At 42.9% G+C, this 23355-nt stretch overlaps 1 protein-coding gene across 4 annotated transcripts in view; it reads left to right on the top strand.

Annotated features, from left to right (window-relative positions):
- Positions 1-15393: 15393 nt before the first annotated feature.
- Susd5 (sushi domain containing 5) overlaps positions 15394-23355 on the top strand; it is a 52255-nt gene continuing 44293 nt past the window's right edge. Inside the window, exons 1-2 of one of the 4 annotated variants that reach the window (XM_074074074.1) lie at positions 15394-15827; positions 22064-22241. In XM_074074074.1, the coding sequence (XP_073930175.1) occupies positions 15722-15827; positions 22064-22241 (284 nt within the window). In that variant the 5' untranslated portion in view covers positions 15394-15721. The other 3 variants (XM_020166749.2, XM_074074076.1, XM_074074075.1) reach the window with 3 other exon arrangements.

The following is a 23355-nucleotide window of genomic DNA, read 5'->3' as shown; positions in this document are numbered from 1 at the left end:
CTGTGAATGGCTATCTGTGGCTGTGGCTTGCCTGCCTGCTGCTGTCAGCCTGCTGTTGCTGGAAGCATTATTTATGCAAATCTCAGGGGTGAGCTTAGCACTCACCTGGCCCAGCAGGCTTTGTTTACTCAGAGTTCTCCTGTGCGTAAGCTGCTGCTACAAGCTTTCCCCTTTCTAAGCACATTGGGGGAAGTAACACTGCACCCACTTTCTCTGGCCTGCGTTTTTGTTTACAGCTCACATGGGAAGTGGGTCTTCCTCCTCTTCTGTGGAGTTTTCCTCCCACCGCCACTCTCACAAGCTTTCCCACTCCTGGTTGCTGGGCGCGTGCCCCGGCTCCCGCCTTCTCTGGCCAGATCCAGCTTGTTTATTTACAGTTTTGGGAGGGATTCCCCTCCCTTTCTCTTCGGCACTTAGTGTGCCCCACCCTCTTTGCAACGTGTCTTTATTGTTCTTATTGCTTATTACTCAGTTTCTCTTTTTTCCCTGGGTGGAGGTCAGTCTGTCCAGGGGGCTATGCTGATCTGGCCCAGGGTTGTCTGTGGGAGTACCACATACCACTAAGCTCACCTTGTCCACGTCTTCCCAAGCCGTCTGGGCGCCGGTGACTGGCGGCCCAGGGGCCCTCCTGGTTTCTCCATTTAACATGAAGTAGAGATTCTCTGTGCTGGCTGGAGGTGTGGAGGGGTCAAAGTTTTGCCTCTTCTCAGTGGTTTTGCCTGCAAGGTGTGTCTCCAGCATCTCTCCAAGATTTTACTACAGGAGGCTCGCTTTCTGCTTCCTCCCTCTAGCCGCCATCTTGGAATTCTCCGACTTTGTTCTTTTTTATAGTTTCTACTTCTCTGCCATATTTTCTCAGTCTTGTTTTTTATCTCCCTAAACATAATAAATAGATTAATTTCAGAGTTTCTGATAGCCCCATTATCTCATTTCTCTGTAGGTCTCTTTACCATTTGCTGTTTCTGCTAGGTATTTTTTTTCTTCTTGTTTCCTGTATGTCTGTTTTGCTTTAATTATAGGTCAATTATGCATTTGCCAATTGTTGATAGAACAATTTGCCCATCGTGATGTATTCTTTCTCCAGAGAAGATTTTTATTTATTCTGGTGGGCATATACATACCCAAGGAATATGAGTTTACTGTAAGCCAAATTCAGGAACAGATTACTCAAAGCTGACTCCATTCTCCAAAGACCTGCTTATCTCTGTATAGTCTTGTCATACACGTGGAATGTTGACATCTCAACAAAAAGCATGAGAGCTTTAGCCAGGGAATGCCTGTTCCTGGTTAAATTTTGTATTTTCCTGATCCCATATTCTAACAAGGTTAGTAGAACCTCTCATTTTCTTATCCTCTCAAAAGAATCCCCTAACTGAGCAAATAACTCCCAGAGGTCCCAAACACTAAGGTCATTTTTCTGAGACCTGCTCTTCCCTGGATCCTATCTTAGTAATTATTCACTATGTTAATAGCTTCCTGTTGTCTTTAAGTGCACATACTCAAGTTTTGTGTATTTTGAAGTTAACCTCATCTTCAGAAAAACATTATCTAATTTTTTTTTTAGGTGCTAAGGACTGAACCCTTGACCTTACATACTAAGTGAGTGCTGACCGCCAACTCTGGGACTTATCTAATTTATTTCACCATTACCAGAAGTAGAAATTCCCCTCTATGTCTTCACTTCATTTCTTATATTTCTTACATAGGCTAGTGACACAGATAGATAAATATAGATAGATAGATACTATATAGTATTGTCTAGAGGGCATTTTGCTTCTTACATGAATAGTATCACAAGTTCTTTTGTTTTTTCAACAATAAGAATCTACCTCATTAAAAAAAGAAAACTGTGCCCACCAAACTCCTAATGCAGAAGTCTCTGGTTTGGTAGGAGTTAATCTTTGATAGACAAATGGTCAAAGAGTGCTTTGGCTTATATATAATATTTTAACTTTTCTTTGGACAGTACTGGCATTTGAACTCTGATCTTTGTAATTGCAAGGAAGATGCTCTACCACTTGAGCCATGCCCCACCCCATATTTTAGCATTTTTTATAAGGCATCATTTTGACTGTGTAATTAAGAATGTGAACAATGAGTCCGAGTTATATGGGCAAAAAAGGCATTTTGGAGTAAGAACAGAAGACACTTAAGGAAGAGAGTACAATTTTGCCATGCAGTGTCTTTGACATTTGGGGATATATGACACACACAAGCACACACACACACACACACACACACACACATATTGAGATGGGCCAGCCCAGGCTGGCCTCAAACTCCTGTTTCCCCTGCCTCAGCCTCCCAAGTGCTAGGATCACAGTGTGCCCTTCCACATTCTCCTGTGTCCTTTTAATCTGTTTCCATATGGGAATTTTCTTTACTACTCTGTGTCCTATTTGCTTTTTCCCTGCAGCACTTCAGATGATCCTAATGCCGCTCCATTTCCCCCAGTGCTGTAGTCACTAATCCACCCATAGAGCACCCTCTGTTCCTGACAGAGGAATATTTTCCATCAAAAACTGAGTCATTCTTTCCATCCTTTTCTCCCTGCTCCTTCTGTAGGCACACATCGAACATTTTTGTGGGACATGGAGAAGTTGAAGCTAGAGTTTGTTTATTTTTTCATGTGAATGAAGATAAAGTTCCTTCAAAACCAAGTCCAAATAGCTACAAAGCAATCCTTTTATTTGTTCATTTACTCTCACACAGACTGTTTGGCAGGGCCGTCTTGAAAGTCAGCAGACAGGAAAATACGCTGCCTTGAAATACAATGAAGTGGATATAGTAGACTTCTACTCATTCTCCCAAGGCTGTTCCCACCCTCTGATAAACTAATGCGAGCTTGGCCATCTTTTCATGGATGGCCTAAAAAGTAAACAGGGACTGAGACAGAAGATGACATGCCTAGAAATCTGAGCTATGGATAATACAAGTCCTCCCAGAGCAGTGATGCCCTCATGAAGGTTTGCTCAGGCACTAACTTGATGCCTGGAGGTCTGCTGTGGCTCTATGCTTGCAGTACCTCCCAGGTAGTCTGGCTGTCCTCTCTGGATTTCAAGCAGGCCTCAGCCCTAGACTTTGGCTGTCAGCCTCTTTCTTGAATGCTCCATGAGGCTGCTTCTCAGTTTCTTGCTTCTCCATAACTTGTTTATTAACATGCATGAGTGAATGGGAGCTAAGCAACTTGGTCATGGTCAATGTTTTCCAATGGCAAGCACTCAGTTCTGCACTCTGCTGCCCACAGTAGAGGGAAAATAGAGAATCCCTCTCTCTCCTTCCCCTATTACTATCCCAGTCCACGTCAATTCTAGTTAACTGCCTAGTCATAGTTCTACAGATAGGTGTCTATATTTCTCTAGATATGTGTATCCTGTTATTTATTGATTTGTTAACTCAGCAGTAAATGGTCTTAGTCTCTAGTACATAATATTAAAAAGGGAGAATATTTTACACAGTTTCATGTACATAATTAGACAGAAAACTAAAGTCTCAAATGTTTAAAATACATGAGTTGATATATTGGATTATAATCAAAGTAGGAATTCTGTTTTTTTGTAGTACTGGGACTTGAACTCAGGGCCTCACACTTGCTAGGCAGGTGCTCTACTACTTAAGCTACTTCATCAGCCCAGTAGAAATTCATCTTTACATGCTTCGAACATAATTTAATGGAGTAATTGTCCCTATCTCCCAATCGCCAACACACCTTGTTTGTTTGTTTGTTTTCCCCCCTGAGGTAATCATTGTACTGCTATTTTAAGTCACAAACAGTATTGTCTCAGAAATTGGCACAAGACCCTTGATCATCAAAATGCACAACTTTGCTTGGTGTTAAGACTTCCTTCTCTACTGGTTTGGGGTCCCATGTCTGTGTGGTTGCATCTCTGTTTGGGAATCCCTTGCTGCTCTTTTCTTGGCTATGGGCAGTGGATATAAACTTCTTTCTGCTGAAGTCTCTGCCTCTCCAGATGGCCTTGTGTGGCAAGCCCAAGACAAACTCATTCTAACTCTCTAGGATGGTCCAGGTTTGGTTCCATTTTGAGAGTGTGGGCCAACAGGAGGCGTTCTAAACCCAGGAAACAGCCACACATGAGGAAAGCAGCCTTTGCTCCCAAACAGAACAATAGAAATCTATTTAGAAGTCATCTCTCCACTTGGATGGCAAAGGAACTGCTAACCCAACACTAAGTTGATGAGAGACTGAGAGTACAGTCCAATTTTATCATAGCCATTCTTGACCTTTCTATCGGGCTTCCTTTCAAAGTAAATTGAAAAGTGCCTGTGCCAGGCTGAAGATATAACTCAGTGGGAAGAGCACTTACCTAATTGTATGTAGGTCCTGGTTTCGACCCCCAGCACCAAAAGTTAAAAAAAAAAGAAAGACAGAAAATGGAACACCTATATAGCTCTGCCGTTGCTAAGCATCATTAGATTGGGTTTTTTCTTGTCTCATATACATGATAACCATCCTTCTGGACGCAGAGGTTTGGAATTGTAGCCTGACCCCACTGGGTACAATGACTGTAGACTAATTTGTGGACTTTTGGGGAGATCTGGGGTGAAGAGTCCCAGAAGTGCATTGACTGTGTTTAATGGCTGGGAGTTCCATGGGCAGTCATAGAGGTGGTTGGTTTGCTCTGTAGTCCCAAAACAAAAGGACATAGTTCAGTGATTATGCTGTGATCTTTAAAGAAATGAGGATCTTTATTTTTATTTTTTCTGAGATAGGGTCTTGCTATATAGCCCCAGCTGATCTTCCAATGCTAGGAATACAGCTGTGTACCACCACACCTGGTTTAGAAGGGAGGATCTCAATGTTAGCCATGACAGAAGGTTAAAATATACTTATCTTTCCTGCTGCTGAAATTAGTCTGACCCAATTCACCTTTTATTGGGCCCCTGCTCTCTTAGTACAATGATCTGAGCAAGTTACTGTGAGTATAGAGCAAGACAGTCCTTGCCTATAAGTGGCTTACAGAGTGAAGGGCAGAAATAATTATGGATAATACTTCTATCTGTAGAAAGGTTTTTGATTTGCAAAATAATTCCAGTATCAAAAAACTGGAATATGATTCCTGGCATGGTGGTGCACATCTTTAATCCCAGCACTCCAGAGGCAGAGGCAAGAGATCTTGGGGCCAGCCTGGGCTACATAGCAAAACCAGTTTCAAAAAAAAAAAAAAGGTGTGCGTGGGGGCAAGCACAGTAACTTGTGCCTGTAATCCCAGCTACTTGGGAAGCAGAGATTGGAAGAATCATGGTTCAAAGTCAGTCCAGGTAAAAGTTAGTGAGACCCCCTCCAATTCAACCAATAAACTGGGTGTGGCGGTGAGCACTTGCCATCCCAGCTATGCAGGAGGCATAAATAGGAGCATGATCCAGATTAGGGTGCAAAAATGTAATCCCCTACCAGAAAAAAAATATCTAAAGCATAAAGGGCTAGGGGCGTGGCTCAAGGGGCAGAGCACCAGCCTAACAAGTGCAGTTCCCTGAGTTCAAACACCAGTATAGCTAAAAAAAAACAACAATTACAAAAAAACGAACAAAAAGAATTCAAAAACAACCCAGCAACAATAGTAGCAAAAGCTTGTGTTAGGTAGCATTATCATCTGTTTTATAGGAAAATAGCTGAGGCCCAGAAAAGATGTGCTTGCGTTTCTAAAGATTAAGTTGCAAAGAATTAAACACCATCCATTAGATTCCTTCCAGAATTCTCTCTCTCTCAGTGCCATTTGCATTTCAAGAACCAAAGAAAGCAGCAGGCTGCCATCTGGAGTCTGCAAGAGGTATTTGGGAAATTGAGGACTTCTCAGTGTTCCTCAGAAGAAGCTGAGGATAACCCCACCTGGAAGTAAAAGCCTTCCTGGGGAGTAGTGCCACGGACCCTCTCCTTGGCAGCCCTAAATGGCCTTCCTGCCAAGTACGGGGCCAGCGTTTCTGCACTACCTTCTAAGGGCTCATTCCTCCATTTCAGTAGATTAGATGAAAACACTGAGTAACTCCCCCCCGCCAAAAAAAAAAATTCTTACCACTGGCAGCCTGCTGCTAATGCCTACTCCGTAGATGATTTTCGTTTAGTTAATTAAAAAAAAAAAAAGGCAAGGAACGGTAAGTTGAGGGTTGGGGGCAGGGGGACCTTGGCAGTGACTTGGCTCCGGCTACAAATCAACTTCAGATCCCAGAGGAGCTTAAAAGACCTAGCAGGGCCCACAATGGCGCTTCAGTGCAGCCTGTGTTTACTCAGGACCAGTCCACAGCCTGCACAGTCTCCAAGGCAGCCTGCGTGTAAATGCCACATTGTGAAAGATTTTTTTCAGTTGCTTCAGGGGCTTCAGGCTGGTAGCAGATGATTTGTGAGACTGTTTCAGATCTGACAGGTTTTGAAATTCCTCATTGACTGCTATATGTGAGCCTTTGAGACTCACGTACTCATCCTTCGATTTGGCAAGGCTTAGTAGCCACCGGGAATAGAAAAAAAATAAAGAATACGGTTGTTGTCCTCCAAAGAAGACATAGCAACCCATGAGATCCCTTGGCAAGAGTCTTGTTCTACCAAGAGCATGGCTGTGACCTTGCTTTCTTGTAGGGTCCTTTGATGAGTTGATCAGACAGATGGGAGAATTATTAACTGATTGTATGACTGAGAACCTTCTATGGGCCCAGCACTTCTGAAGGTACTAGAGATAAAAGGACAGAAAAGATGTGGTCTCTGACCTCAAGAACTTTCAGACTATGAGAGAGATGAGCTGCAGAATAACATAGAGAGAGAGTTGCTAAGATTGATGATTGCTCAGAGCACAGTGGAGGCACCAGGACATAGTCATCAGTAAATGGATTGAGCTTAGTGACAAAAAAAGACTTCACATTGAACAATGCTGATGTCGAATCAAGAAATACAATACGTGTTCAACCAGATGAATTGTGAAGGTAGTGTCTGTAGCACCATGGAAAGTGCCTCACTCATTCAACAAACATTTATCGAGGACCTATCATGTGCCAGGTACCAGGATAGGTACTGTGGCAGACCCTAGCAATGTGGAGATTATAAGACTCTATGCCCACCCTCTAGAAATCTATTCTCCAAGGAAAGGAACAGATTCATAAATGTAAGCACAGAAGGGAGACCTACACTGTGTAGTCACAAGGTGCAGTGTGATTTTACTTTTCACACTGGACATAGAGTGCTGGCAGCACATTTGGCCTTTCTGTGACTTCACTCTGATTTAAGGAGAGGACCTGCTCACAGGGTACTTAAGAGGCAGCTTGTGTGAAGGGAAGAATAGAGACTTTGGAATCATACACACTTGGGTTCAAATCCCACCTTGGCCAGCAGTGTGGCCCAAGTGGTAGAGTGCCTGCTTAGCAAGTGAAAGACCCCGAGTTCAAGCTCTAGTACTACCCCTGCCCCCAAATTCTACTTTTGCCATAGTAGGTATGCCCACCACCTTGGGCAATTCACATCATTTATCTAGGAAAAAATCTCCATTTTCTCACTTGCAACCGGACAGGATTGTTAGGAAGACTAGACATAGAAAAGCCTGGTGGTCATAGGTTCTTAATAAAAGATTGTTTCCTCTTAGTGCACATATAACATTATGAAGCAGACTCTTCTCAGTACCAAAGTAATATGCTACTCCAAACAATCACTGTCCATTATTTCACTATTAAAAAACAAAACAAAACAAAAACACTATGATTGGAAAGGGGTGGCTCACACCTGTAATCTCAACTATTCACGAAGCAGAGATTAGGACAATCATGGGTTTGAGACCAACCTAGGCAAAAATAAGCCAGGCATGATGGTGCGCGTCTGTGATCCCAGCTGGTATAGGTAAGAGGATCACAATCCAAGGCTGGCCTGGCAAAAATGTGAGATCCTTTCCATTGAAAGAAAGAGAAGAAACAGGGAAGGAAGAAAGGAAGGAAGGAAGAAAGGAAGGAAGGAAAGAAGCAAAGAGGGAGGGAGAGAAGGAGTGAGGAAGGGGAGCAGAGGGGAGGAGAGGGGAGAGGAAATTATGATTGATATTTAGCCTTCTGACTCTGTGTACACAGGAAAAATCTGGATATAACCAGATATAAGTGAGATCAGTAAGGCTAAAAGGTAAAATCTCTAGTGATTTAACTCAAGAATCAAACCTACCAATCCAGGCCATTAGGATGTTTGATCAGATTTTAGACAGAAACCCAACTTTGCCTAGGTCTAAAAGACTCAGTCACATGGTAGAGATTAGTCTATGGAATATTTAGGGATTTTAGCATAGTCAGGCATTTTTTTGAGCACATGAGCTTTGAAATATCCTAAAAGCAACATGCTTTTTTCTCTTTTTTGTGACAAAGTCTCTCTATCTCAGACTGGCATGGAACTTCATGCCTCAGCCTCTCAAGAGCTGGAATTATAGTCATGAACCACCACACTCAGCCTCAACACAATTTTTTTTAATATAAATAATGGGAATCTCAAATGGGACCTAAGCTCACTTTATTTCTCATTTACAAGAATCATTCCCATGGAATATTTATGAGTGGTGCATTTATAGTGATGATGAGGAACTAAAAGAAGCAGTTCCTGGAAAGGGGAACTAGTTTTGAGACAGGAGAACAGAGAAATAGTTTGGTCAAGAGCGGATAGAGACTGACCAGATAAAATGTCATAGAAGTCCCACCTAGGACATGCCCCCATCAGGAGACATCCAGTTAAGAACATCCTTGGAATACTCTTTTTGTGGTTAGCTCAATAGCCACTGTATCATGATAAAAGAAGATGTCTGTGCAGAAGGGAAAGTTCTGGAGCTAGTGCATATGCTGAAGGCTGGGGAACCTGTCCTCAGATGACCTTTTGAGAAAGCACCCCTACTTAAAGCTTCATACATATGGACTGCATCTCATGTATGCAATTATAACAGAATGCATTATGGGTAGGAACATGAGCAGTCAAAAATGTTATATAACATCTTCCTGTCAATAACCCTAGCTCCTGCTGCAAAAAGCATCAGGTTTTTCCCGTAATTTGTTCTTACAACCTACATATAAATTGCCCTTTTGAACAAAGATCAGGGCTTCTGTGCCATCTGGCTAGAGCCCACTGCTCTTTTTCTTTCAATAAAACTGTACTATTGCTTGCAGTCTCTGTCTCTGTCCAATGCTTTGTTCTGAGACACAAGACCTGAGATCTTCTTGACCAGAGTCATCTAAGACCACCCACGGGTAAGAGAGGTAATAGAGAGGAGAGAAGAAGAGAGGAGAGGAGAGAAGCAAGGAGAGAAGAACAAAGGAAGATGGTCAAGGAAAATAGTAACATGGTTTCAAAAGGACTGTTAAGAATAAGACAATCTAGCCAGACTTGATGGTTCATGACTGTAATCCCAGCACTCGAGAGACAGAGGCAGCAGGATCTCAAGTTCAAGACCAGCCTGGGATACATAGTGAGACCATGTCTCAAAATAAAATAAAACAAAAAGAATGGGAAAGTCTAATAATCAGTTTCAATGTGTTTGCATTTCTACAAAACTGTCACCACTTTTTTTTAACACTCTGATAAAAGGTGACTTTATGAGTAAAAGCCTCATGAACAGAGTGAATAGAATGTTGGGTGAAAATAAAAAGTATCCCAAAATAAATTCCACATTTGAGTTAATATAAGACAGTTTGTTTCTGGAGAACCAGAAAGTGGGGGCAGGAATTAGAAACCAGAGGTGATTCTGAGGATTCAGTGTCTCAGAAATTTTTAGAAACCAGTCTTTTAGAAGAAGACTGGGCTTTTTGCAGAAGTCGATGAATAATTGGGCCAATCATATTTTAATCTTGTAGGACAGTATGACTTTATCTGACATTATGTATATATAAAAAAAGAACACCCTTGAGGGTATTTCAAGGGTCAGGGGTAGTTACTGTTGATGGTGGTGGAAGGTCCACTAATCTTAAAACCACGTAGGGCAGAGGTTGCTGTCACATCATGAACACAAGGATGATGGTAATGGAAAAACTGACACCAACTGTGTTTTTCATAACAAAAGATGTACCTCACCTATGTGTACACAAGCATAGAGAGAAAGGGACCCATAGCGGTCCCAGCAGGAAGCTCAGGCTCCCCTGGATTTCAACTCCCATGAAAGGGCTATCTGCGGCAGCCTCATGGGGTCACTGCGGGATGTCCTGTTGACATTTTCTTCTGGCTGCAAACCTGCTTTCTTGCTAGGTGCAAGTAACTCGTAGTAGCCTCCATATCATTCCTATTGTTTTGCTGAGAGCCTGGGTGAGTTGAAAATAAATGCCCCAAATGTAGCCTCAGTTGGTAATCTCTTTCTGAACCTAATTCTTCTTTTTCATCCTCCTCTTCTTTCTCCTCATCCTCTTCCTCATTCTCTTCCTCCTGGTCTCATGGCCTCTTGGCTTCATAACTTTCCTTTGTTTGTTGGTTGGTTTTGAGACAGGGTCTCAGCTTTCCAAGTGCTGAGATTACAAGTGAGTACCACCACACCTAGCCTGAACCTGCCTCCTTGGAGTGGTGATAGAACACTCATTTTAGCTGGGGATCTGGAGGAAGCAGTGTAGTATAATATGAGGCATATGACTTAGGCTTCAGATCTGCTGATTCCTTCGATTGCCTCATCTTCACCCCATTGGTGAGTGAGGGATTCTCACCCTGGAATTATGAGGATGGCTGAACAGATGACATCCAAGGCTGAACTAAGGAGACTTACAGCAATTTATTGGGCACAAATATACATATATATTCACTGTCTAGGTGAAGACCACACAACATGCAAGGCTACCCAGGGTTCACACTTGGGAATAGAGTAACCAGGAGAGGCCATGAGAGGTAGGCTTTGTAGTAACAGGAGGGTGGGGTCATCCCTGTTTCCAGTGGCAGGCTATGATTGGCTTTTTGAATGATTTTTCAGGCTGGCAGAGACCTGAAGCTTACTATTCAGTGATAAATACAAACTGTAGCTGGAAGGTTGTTTGACTGTGGGGGCCTCCTCCTTGGAAACACAGTGGGACAGAGATTTGAGGTTAGGACATTTGAGACAGTCCTGATTTTACCAGATGTCATGATTCAGGGAAACCACAGAAGCACAACATCTCCTGTCATTGGTTTTAAAGTGGATATATTGTTACCAAACCCAGAAAGTTCTTACTATTATTGACAGGTTATTATTACATGGAAGGTTCCAGCACACTGTAAACACAGTGAGGTGACTAGTTAAGTAAAAGGACTGTAGTTGATTGTCTTCATAACCTGGGGGACACACTCTGGAAAGAAAGAAGGTAATCCAGTCAAATCTGTAAATGTGTTGAAGTCAGACCTCTGGCACAGAAACCAATGGTATTGCTAGCAAGAGAATGCTTCACCTTGGAGAGCATCTAGAGGAATGATACCTGGCTGCCTGGGATTGCTTGTGGTAAGTAGACCTGTAATCCATGTGCCATGAACCTTTGGAAGTGTCATGTGAGCTTTAAAACCATCTAAATATAAAATGGACATGTCTCATGAGTTGAACATCTTTCAGATTCTGATTTGTATAGCTATGGGTGTTCACAAAGACTCACAGGAATGGCTCCATGTTTTTTGTTATTTTGGTGGTATTGGAGTTTGAACTCAGGGCTTCACACTTAGCAAGTCAGGCATGCTACCTCATGAGCCAACCCCCCCAGCAAGATGTCTCATAATTTAATTGGCTCCTTGTATATAGGTGTTGTCCCAGCTCACAGCCCTCAGTGACTTCCTGTGTTTCTGAGCAGACAGTGCAGGATCACTGAGAAAACTCTATAAAATAATAAAGACCAAACTAAAGAAACAGGAAAAATAAGAGCAACCTAGAAGAGAATGTGAAGGAACAGAAAATCCTCAAAAACAATGACCTTACTCTCCTCATAAGATACTGCATTGAAGAATATAGAACAGAGCATGGTGTGGTGCATGCATCTGTAGTCTCAGCTTTCACTAGTGGCTGAGGCAGAAAGATCACTTGAGCCCAGGAGTCTGAGACTGGCCTGGCATGATCTTTTTTGAAAGCATGATCTGCTTTCAAAAAAAAGGAAGAAAAGAATGTGGTTAAAACAAAACTAAGGAGTCAGGTGTGGTGGCACAGGTCCTTAATCCTAGCCCTTGGGAAACTGAAGTAGGTGGATTATGAGTTCAAGGCCATACTGGGCTATATCGTGAGAACCTGTCTCAAAAACCAAAACAAACACACAAACAAAAAAGAGGAATATTCAGATTATAAAAAAAGATTACTCAGCAACTAAAACATTATGAGAAATGAAAACCTCAACAGATAGGTTAGAAGATAATGTTAAGATTTCCCAGAAAGTAGAGCAGAAAGACAAAGAAATGACAGAAAACAAGGAAGAAAAAAGAAAAAAATTGGACAGTTATTTTTTTCCCTAGTGTTGACAGAGAGAGAGAAGGAGAGAGAGAGAGAGATTGAAGAGGCAGTAGGAAACATACAGAAGCTAGAAGTACAAAATCAAGTACTATACTACCCTTCTGGTTTATTTTAGTTGTCAATATTTCTTTAAAACAATGGAAAATTGGGGTCAACTATGACACTGGGTGGGATGCTTGGCTACTGGGCAGTAGATATACACTAGGATATTTGGTAATTCAGTGTTTCCTTTCCTGCTTACCACAGCAAAAGCTAGAAGAGTTTGGAAACATGTTAGTCATTTATCTTCATTGACTCCAACTGTAGTTCCTCTTCCAGGTGTACTGTCATTGCTAGAATAAGTCAACAAGTCTCTGACACCTGTTTTGTAGCTATTGACCCAGTACAGGCTAACCTGTAACTCATCAGCAAAGACAGTCAGAAGCAGTTTGTCTTTACTTAGCAAGGGTAGCACACATTGGCACAACCTTAGGACCATATCAAGAGATATACTGATAAACATGTATGGATTGATCTTGTGTATTGAATGAAAAGAAGACAGATATTTGGGGAACAAATATATGTGGTGACTTATAAAAGAAATTCATAGCAAGAGGGAGTTCTGTACCATCCAGGCTGCAGTGTGAGTGGCACGTTGGCTTCATGCTATAAGAGGCACAATACTTTATAGGAATGCTTGGTAGAGCATTGGGCTACCCAAATAAAACAGCAGTGCAGACTTCTTGAGTCTGAGAGTGCACTCAACTATTCTACACTTGATAAGCAGTTTCTACTTGCTGCTGGGCCTTGTAGAGATTGACTACTTGACCACAAGACACCACAGGAGTATGAAGCTTTCTCTGGTTTCATGAATGGGGTTTTATGAATCATAAAGCAAAATTACACTATTAAGTGAAAATGGGAGGATAAAAAGTGTGGACCTGGAGGGCTGACAGCCTGGCTCAAGTGGTAGAGTGCCTGCCTAGCAAGCACAACGTCCTAAGTTCAAAACCCAGTACTGTCAAAAAAAAAAAAAAAAAGTGTGGACCTGGAAGGAACATGTAAACTGCATGAGCAGATGGCTCAGGCTCCCATGGCACTCCCTTCTATGCTATGCTCTTATGGGAAGTTTCACTTAAGGGGAGGAATGATGTGAGGCCTGCTTTACCCTGGGCTATCCATGGCCTGACACCTGTTGTCTCCACTCTGGCATGGCATTAAGAAACAGCAACGGCACAAAAGGACAAATACTGTATAATTCCATTTATATGTAGTATTTAGAATAGTCACATTCATAGAGGCAGAAAGTAAAAGGGTGGTTGCTGGGGGATGGGAGAGGTGAGAATAGAGTTACTGTCTTTTGGGGTGTTGGAGATGGAACCCAAGGCCTCGTGCATGCTAAACATGTGCTCTGTCACTGAGCTGTACCCCAGCCCAAGAGTTGCCTTTTTAACAGTGACTGTAGAGCCTCAGTTTGGGGTGATGAAAAGTTCTGGAGATGGTGATGGCTATATACGGTATGAGTCTACTTCATGCCACTGAATTGTATACTTGAAAATTATTGAAATGGTTAATTTTATATGTGTATCATACCACAATAAATTTTTTAATTAAAAAAAAGTAGCATAAGAAAATCTAGCAATGGAGCTTTAGTTCCTAAGGAAGGGAAAATGGCCTTGTTTCAGATAGATCTTAATAAAGATAATGGTTAAAATGTCATTAGGCTGGGTAGTCATATCCAAATAACTGTTCTACAAACATTGCTAGGCGCAGCTCTGAGTAGATCAGGTGGCAGCCCCAGAAAGTGCCTGCTGGTCCCTCCTGTCCAGACATGTGAAGTCTCGCTCCTTAAATTAGCAACTAACTGTTGGAAGGAAAGGAGCTAAGTAAATTCATTTACACTTACATGTAATGATTGTCAGGCCTCACTACATTTAACACCCTAAAGCATCTGTGTTTTAAAAGCAAAGCTTGGCTTAGGCATGGCTCAAGTGTGGCCTTACAAGCACAAGACCCTGAATTGAAACCCCAATACCACCAAAGGGAAGCTGAGATATCATTAATTAGGATATTAAGGTATGAAGAGAATAAACTTTGTTCTTAAAAAAAAAAGAAGCAAGTCAGGGGCTGGTGGCTCATGCCTGTAATCCTAGATACTTGGGAGGTTGAGACCGGGTGGATCATGGTTTGAGGCCAGCCCAGGCAAACAGTTCTAGAGACCTCCATCTGTAAAATAACCAGAGCAAAAGTGAACTGCAAATGTGGCTTGAGCCCAAAGCCCTGAGTTCAAAACCCAGCTCCACCAAAAATAAATAAAGCAAAGCTTAATGACCCAAAGGAATTACTCACTAATAGCCTTAGAGTCGATAAGAATTGAGGAAATATCTTTTCAGTGCCCTTCAAAAATTATGTGAGCTGAAAAAATGACACTTGTAGTAAGTTAGATGCAGTTCAAATGCCAGTTTTACTGTGAAAAGTAAATTCTTTCTATAATCTCATTCATGTCCCCAGTTCACTAACTAGGAACAATTATCTGTCCATTTTAGCACCAAACACATGTTCAACCTTTAGTATCTTATTTAAGTGTGTGCATTTTTGTTTAGGACAATTATGGCCTCATTAGGGCCTAGCACATGGACAGGCATCTTGTGGCAACTCAAATGAGCCATTTGTTGACCCATACATTAATATGGAAGGGATTTGTAAACTGTAGAGTGCCACTTAAAGATAACAATACTTATCTTTAGTACTCTACCTACACTGGAACCTTATTAGAATATAAATTTCCAACCCAGATGGAGGGCATCCCGGGCCCTCTCAAGGTCAAGGCGTCCTGGTTCCGGAGGTGAGTGACCATGGTGTCAAGTCCTTGAGCGCTCTGGGGTTCTTGGAAAAATCCCACGCTGTTCAAGGAAAAGGCGTGACAGAGGCATCCCTTAAGATGCCCTTCTCTGCGGGTAAAGAGAACCTCGCCATTCGGTGCGTCGCACTCCTTAGGTTGAGGTTAGCAATTTGAATGCTTTCTTTTCCATTAAAATTCCTCCTGTGGAAGAGAACGCCAAGTCGAGACTTCCCTCTTGGAAAGAAAGAGGCGCCGTTTGGGGTCCCGGGAGGGGCTCCCGGCCCTGCTCCCCGCCTCCCGCGCCCTCACCCTGCCCCTTTTGGCACCGAGGCCTCCAGGTGTCCCGCTCGAAGGCGGAGCCGAATCACAGCCGCCTCCCCGGCGCCGTAGAGAAGACCCCCGGGAGCTCGCAGCTCCGGCGTCCCGGGCCTCCCGGAGTCCCGCTCCTCCCCCCGGCGCCTCCCGATCCCCGAGCGCAGCCCGACCCCGGGCCCGCAACCCCCGCACCATGCGCGCCCCGCCGCCCCGCCGCCCGCCTGCGCTCTGGCCCGCCGCGCCGCTGCTGCTCCTACTACTGCTCGTCGCCCGGCCGCGCCTCTCCGTGCGCGCGGATGGTGAGTGTCCCCACGGCGGGCGGGCGGGGAGGGGAAGCGAGGCTCGGCGGAGCGGCTCCGCGGAGCGACAGGGCCGGCGGCAAGTGGCGGTGCGGCGCCCCAGCCTCCCCGGCGGCCCCGGGCGCGGCGGTCCCCGGGGCCCACTGGACAGTTCTTAGGAGGAAATGCCGGCTAGGGAGCCCCAGAGCTTCCTCCGCTGAGATTCATTTCCACCACCTCTCCATGTGTCCTCATCTTTGAAATGTGCCCTGATACATTGAGGTGATCGGAAACCTCCCTCGGATGCTGTCGCTTGGTCTGGGAAGACCTGAAAGATGAGCGGGGAGGAGAGTGTCCCGGGGACAGGAGGCGCTCACTCAAAGGCGCTCGCGTGGCGGGGAACAGGGGCAAAGGAGCAAAAGCACGGGCGGGAACCGAGCGCAAGGTGAGGATGGCTTCAGACTCGAGCCCGAGAGTAGGCAGCGGCCGGACTGCTGTCGAGCGTGGAGAATCGGCTCGCTTGGTTTGAGCCTCAGTTCAGCTTTTAATACTAACCTTCAATTGGCTCTCTCCATCAGAGCTCTGTATCGGTCCTGGTTTTGAAAAGCTAATTCAGCGTCTAAAGGAGGCTGGCTTAAAAGTCAGCAGTCCTCACGTCCATGAGAGGACAATGGAGACTGAGGGAAGAGAAAGCCCTCAGTTGATTTATTTTAAAATGTTATTCTTCATATCTGGCGAACCATAGGGGCGAAACTAGAAGACAAGTTTAAAAAGCAAGTCTTGTGGATAAGGAAAGGGGAAAGGCAAGGAAAACAGTTAACTCTACAGCAAGATCTCTTGGAATTCTTATATGCCTTGTTCTAAATCCAAATTTGAAGAACTCTTTCTAATGAAGGATGAATATCTTATTTGTCCGTATCTTCAGAGTTTGAAGGTAAAACATTTTTAATTCTTGAGGTGGGGGAGGACACACTTGCTAGCCAGGAGCTCTTTCACTTGAGCCACTCCACCAGCCCTTTTTTGTGATGAGTATTTTCGAGATGGGATCTGACTATTCGCTTGGGGCTGGCTTCCAGCCACAATCCCGATCTCTGCTTCCTGAGTAGTTAGGATTACCTGCATAAACCACCAGCGCCCCGGCAACATTTTTGTTTTTAAGGCTGTTAGTGACCATTGTTAATTAGTTAATTAATATTGCGGTGCTTGGAGATTGAACCCAAGGCTTCGTGCTTGCATGTGCACAGCCCTATATTTTAAAAATTGGGATCTAATTCGCATAAAAGTTACCATTTTAAAACGTACAACACAATGGTTTTTAGTATAATCATTATGTTGTACAAACTATGCTTGTGCATCTAATTCTAGAACATTCCCATCAAGCCCAAATGAAACCCCTTACCTATTAATTAGCAGGCAGTCCACTGGTAGTGCTTTAGTATTTTTGGCCTGATGCTTAATTATGAAAATTAAGCTGATTTTAAGGACTACAAATAGAACGAATTGGTCCTATGATTAACTGTGCAACAATGTATATACTTTTGTACCAATTTTAATTCCTTTTAAAGGAGTATTTTTGCAATCTATGAGGTTTTAGAGTTTCACTCCATTATGCTTAATTGGAACGCCACAGATAAAGATCAGTGTTTTGTGCCTAGCGGACTTGATGTGGGTCACTGGAAATTGAGGGCAGAAATGTCACTGGACAAAGAGAAAGTGGAGACAACACCTGAACACATGTCTTACTGCTTCCCAGACAGGCTTCTCCCTCTTCCTTTTCTTCTAACCAGTTCACTCATGGAGAATTACAAGTCCACTTCATTTTAAGAAATTCCATTTCCCAAGCTCCAACTTTTATAATAGAGCCATTGAAGAATTCTAGGCTATATTTACTGAATGTATGCTGAATTACCACCTCTTCCCACAGTTAGTTATTTGTGTGCTACGTGGTGGGAGGAGGAAAGAGATGTTCAGCTAAACTGTGATGCATTACAGATTTTGACAATATATATTTGGACAGAAACTATTTCTAAAATATAAGTCAAAAGCAAAATTCAAATGAAAGAAATTTAGTTTATGTTGGACTAAGTAGACATGCATGTCATACTTAAAGGAGTCCTGCTACTATAAAATACTTTTGAGGGGGAAAAATCTTCATATTAACCAAATGCAAGTGAGCTTTTTGAGTAATGATTACAGGGAAAGATTAATTCAGCAGATATTTATTTAATACCTACATTGAATGCTACAATACACCAGGCACTGTCCTTGCTGATGGAGATAGAATGATGAAGAAAAATAGGTCCTGTCTATCAGGCAGCTTAAAAATCCAATGGAGCAGAGAATTATTAAGCAAATAATTCTGTGAATGAGCTGTGGAATTGCAACTTTAGTAATAAGATTAAAGGACAAAAGGCTCTCCAGGAGAGTATATACAAAATTCCAACTTGGTGCAGGATAAACTGAAAGATGAGTAAGGATTAACTATGCCAAGGAAGAAGAAAAAGTGCCATGGGAGGAGAATTGACTGGAAAGAACTTATGAGGCAGGAATGGGACATGTCATAGGAGACACAGTGGCTTGAGCCAGGAGTGCAAGGGAGACATGGTTTGAAATGATGCTAGAGAAACTGGAGCCTGGGGAGAGAATGCTATAAATGGTTTCAAGGGGTAGAGAGGCTGATCAAATTTACATTTTGAAAAATTCACCCAGCTGTGATGCTGGGAGGGTGGATGTGATGGGGTGATGGGATGTAGAGAGACTGTCTACACCTATGTATGTAGGATATTATTTCAGTTGTCCAGTTGAGAGATGGGGTAGATAGAATGATTGAAAAAGATCTGGACAGAAGAGGAAAATACGTCCTCTGGGCAAAAATGGTCTTTGAAACCGTGTGTGGATGGAGCCCTAGAAAATAGTTTCACACAGAGAAGCGAAGACTTAGAACTGCGCCTGGAGCAAGGACCCCCTGTCCTGAGATGTATGGGCCTGTAATTTTCATTCCTTCTAAGGTGTTGGTATCATTTCATGATGGTTCCTAACTGAATCGGAAAGTTGTTTCCTCTTCTATCCTCTGAAAGGATTTCTTTAATATGAGACTTTGTTTCTTTTGTTTGTTGTTTGCTTGCTTTGCTTTGGTAGTAAAGTCATCTGTGTTTGGAGTTTCTCTTATGGAAGATTTTTACACAAAGAATTTAAATTTTCTTTTTTGGGGCAGGTGGGTAGTACTAGGGGTTGAACTCAGGGCCTGTGCTTGCTAGGCAGGCATTCTACCACTTGAAAACCCTTGACCCTTTTGGTTTGGTTATTTCGGAGATAGGGTCTCACTTTATGCCCTGACTGGCCTGAACCACAATCCTCCTATTTATGCTTCTGAGTAGCTGGAATGACAGATGCACATCACCATGCTCAGCTATTGATTGAGATGGGGTCTCTGGGAGGCTCACACTGTTTGCTTGGGCTGGCCCCAAATCTCAAATCTCCTAATGTCCACCTCCTGAGTAGCTGGGATTACAGGGTGAGCCACTGTACCTGGCTGAATTTATTTATTTATTTTTGGGGTTTGAACTAAGGGCCTCAGACTTGCTAGGCAGGAGCTCTACCACTTTAGCCACTCAGCCAGCCCAATTTCTTTAGTAGAAAAAATAACATTTAGATTTTTAAATTCATTTGTGTCAGTTTTGCTCAGCTTTGTTTTTTAAAGAAATTTGTTCATTTCATCTAAATTGTCATTGTGCTGACATATAAAACATAATCATCTGTATTATCATTTCAGTGCCCTGGGGATGTGTAGTGACATTGCTTTTCATTCCTGATATTGGTAATTTATATTTCTCTCTTTTTGTCTTGATTAGTCTTACTAGGGATTTATCAATCTTATTATTCTTTTGAAAAAGAAGCAACTTTTGGCTTTCTTTATTTTCTCTATTATATGTCTTCCTTTCCACTCCGTTGATTTCTGCTCTGTATTTATTACTTCCTCCTTCCTACTTCTTTAGAAGCCTGATTTTTTTTTTTTTTAGATTTTTGTGGGCAGAATCTTAGATCAATGATATTTCAACTCTACTTTTGTAATTGAGCCTTTGAGGCTATTAGTTCCCTTAAATCTAGAGTCCTTACAAGTTTTGGTTGCTTAAGTTAAAATGTTTTATTTCAGTTGTGGTTGCTTTGTTGACCTCATGGCTCATTGAGAAGTACATTTTGTAATTTCTAATTGCAAGAGATTTTCTTCATTACCACTTTGTTATTTTGAGGCAATAAAACTGATTAAGATCACTGATAGGAAACTGAAGGCCTGGCTTTGTATCTTAGCTGTATGATCTTGGACAAGTATTAATACTAAGCCTTACCTTTAAAATAAGACAATAATGCCTACATCATAGAGGTGTTATAAGGACTAATAAAAGGTTTGTGCTGGGCACTGGTGCTCACACCTGTAATCCTAGCTTTTCAGGAGGTAGAGATCAGAAGGATCAGGTTTGAGGCAAATAGCAGCCCAGGCAACTAGGTTTCAATACCCAATGTAGAAAAGGACTGATGGAGTGGCTCAAGTGGTAGAGCCTAGCAATAGTGAGGCCCTGAGTTCAAATCATAGTACCACCAAACAATGAATATTTGTAAAGAAATTTGAACAATGCTCAGTCCATTGTGAGCACTGTGTAAGTATTTGATAAATAAAAGCAGTTATGTCAGCTGGGTGCAGTGGCTTATGCCTATAATCGTAGCTACTTGGGAGGCCGAGATTAGGAGAATTGTGGTTCAAGGCCAGCACAGGCAGTATGTGTGTGTGGGGGGGGGATAGTTAGAAATAGTTTGCAAGACTCCATCTCTAAAATAACCAGAGCACAATGGACTTGGAGGTATGGCTCAAGTTGGTAGAGTGCCTACTTTGCAAGAGTGAAGTCTTGAATTCAAACTCTAGTCCCACCCCCAGAAAAGTGTATTTCAGCTTGCGTTATGGTCTAAAAAACATGTTTTATCTGATATTGGCATTTTTTTTAGATTTGTCTTGTAGCTCAATATTTGATCAGTTTTACCAGGGTTTGTGGTGTGCCTAAACTGAATGTGTGTCTGTGGTTCAGTGTGCAGTTAAGTGTCTTATTCTAATAAAATTAATACATTGTGAACATTTTGCTCACAGAAGTAAAGGATCTCATTCCAACTGGGTCTTTTCTTCCCTGCCTTTACTTTAATCTTGACAGGGACGCCCAAGAACATTCCTTTGTCGGTTTAGGAGAGTCCTGGGGACCACAGTGCACCCTCTACACCATGGTTTTCTTGCCTAAGCTCTCTTTTTGCTTTCAGCCTGGGTTTCACCCCTGCCTTAATTCATATTGTCACTCCCACATCTAATCTTTGTTCTTTAAGGCCTGTTCTATGCCCATATACTATGTGCTTTAGATACTATAAACCGTGCTGAAAGTGGTCCCTGCTGTCTTGGCCAGTGGGAGAGAAGCCCACAGACACAAGTGAATTCATTGTGAAAAAAGCCTGATGATGTCCTTATGCAAGGTGCGAAGAGCAGAGCACAACCCACTGTGTAGGGAATCACCCCAGGGCTGAAGAGGCAGAAGAAGGCAGAGTTAAGACCTGCATCAGTGCCTCGGACACCAGATGACTCAACTCAGAGGTCTTAGAACACTGAACCCTGACATACCTTTTTTAAAGATTTCAAGGGCTTACCCAATAACATGCCAGAGCAGTTGGTTAATTTTTTTAAGAAGAAAAGAAAGCTAGGCATGGTGCTGTACACCTGTAATCCCAGATACTCTGGGGGTGGAGATAGGAGGATCACAGTCCAAGTCCAGCCCAAGCAAAGTTAGAGTGAAATCCTCTCTGAAAAACAAACTAAAAGCAAAATGGCTGGGCACGGTTCAAGTGGTAGAGAGCTTGCCTAGCAAGTACTGCCAAAAAAAAAAGACAAGAGCAGACCACAAGTGGTGGTACATAGCTGCATTCCCAGCTAGTGGGGAGGCTGGGACAAGAGCATGGTTTGAGTTCATAAGTTGGAGTCTGAGCAACATAACAAGAACCCCTCTCAAAAAAAAAAAAAAAAAAGACAAGAACAGAAATGAGTGAAAACCCCCCAGTATAATTGTCATCACCTGGTCCCAGGGATGATGGGCAATGAGAGCTTGCAGCATTTGGGTCTTCAGATGATGAGAAGCGACGGTTGTGACAGGTGGCCACCATGCAGTGAGTTAGCTGAGATTACATTCTTCTGCATCCTAGAGTGCTCCTGTTGTGCTTGTTCTATGCAGGGAAGCTCTTCGTGCCGGAGTCTCAGAATGGCACACAGGACCTGGATCTGGAGGCTGCTCGACTTTCCTGCAAGAGCAGGGGAGCTCACCTGGGGTCTGCAGAAGAGCTGAGAAGGGTGGTCCAAGACTGCACCTTTGCAGTATGCACCACAGGCTGGCTGGCTGATGGCACCCTCGGGTAAGTCAAGACAGCTGCGGAAGCTCTCCTTTCCACCCAGCCCCTCTGACCCACTAAGGCTTCTCTGGGAGCTCAACAACTGTCCTGTGGGGCACCAAGATAGGCAATATGAAGTGGGCCACGGCTTCCAGGGCATTCTAGTTTTAAGTTCTCGGTAAAAGCATTTTTCAGGAGTTTTGCCATAGTCTCCCCTGACCCCTCATACTGTTATTTTGAACTTTAAGTTACAAAAATAATTTGTGTTGTAAAATTTTCAAATGATACATGTAAAGAGAAAAAGCATTTCAAAAGATACATATAAAGTGAGTTTCTCTAAAGTAGATACCTTAAAAGCAACTGAGGCCAATAGGAGAAGGGAACCAGGAACTAGAGAAAAGGTTAGATCAAAAAGAATTAACCTAGAAGGTAACACACATGCACAGGAAATTAATGTGAGTCAACTCCCTGTATAGCTGTCCTTATCTCAACCAGCAAAAACACTTGTTCCTTCCTATTATTTCTTATACTCTCTCTTCAACAAAATTAGAGATAAGGGCAAAATAGTTTCTGCCGGGTATTGAGGGGGTAGGGGGGAGAGGGAGGGGGTGGGGGCAGGGGAGAGAAATGACCCAAGCCTTATATGCACATATGAATAATAAAACAATAAAAAAAATTTAAAAATAAAGTAAGTTTCTCTCTTTGTCCCCTTAACGATAATGACTGTCTTTGTTTGGTATCTATTCTTTATCTCCTTACCTCTGTGGATACTCACCTGCATAGCATAGGCATGTGGGGAGTGTGGGATGGAGGTTTTAAAATATGGCTACCCCACCAATTCTTTCATGCCACTCCCATGAAAGAGGAGGTGTGCTCTGTATCTTCTCCCTTTGAATCAGGAACAGCATAGGAGGTTGCCTCTGTTGATAGAATGCAGTAAGAGTGACACTATGTGACTTCTGAGGTTGGATAGAAAAATCTATGTTGCTTCCACCTGATTTCAAGGTACACTTCCATTTGTGGCCTTGAGATGCCACGTGAAGTCCAACTATGGTAAGATGCTTATGCTGAGAGGAAGGCCAGGCTACGTGGAGGTGCCTCATGTAGGGACCCTGACCCAAGCAATGTCCTAACCAAT

The sequence above is a fragment of the Castor canadensis genome, chromosome 5, assembly GCF_047511655.1.
Source record: "Castor canadensis chromosome 5, mCasCan1.hap1v2, whole genome shotgun sequence".
Lineage (NCBI taxonomy): Eukaryota > Metazoa > Chordata > Mammalia > Rodentia > Castoridae > Castor > Castor canadensis.
Note: the sequence above shows the minus strand (reverse complement) of the source record. Positions and strands in the feature narration are given on the sequence as shown.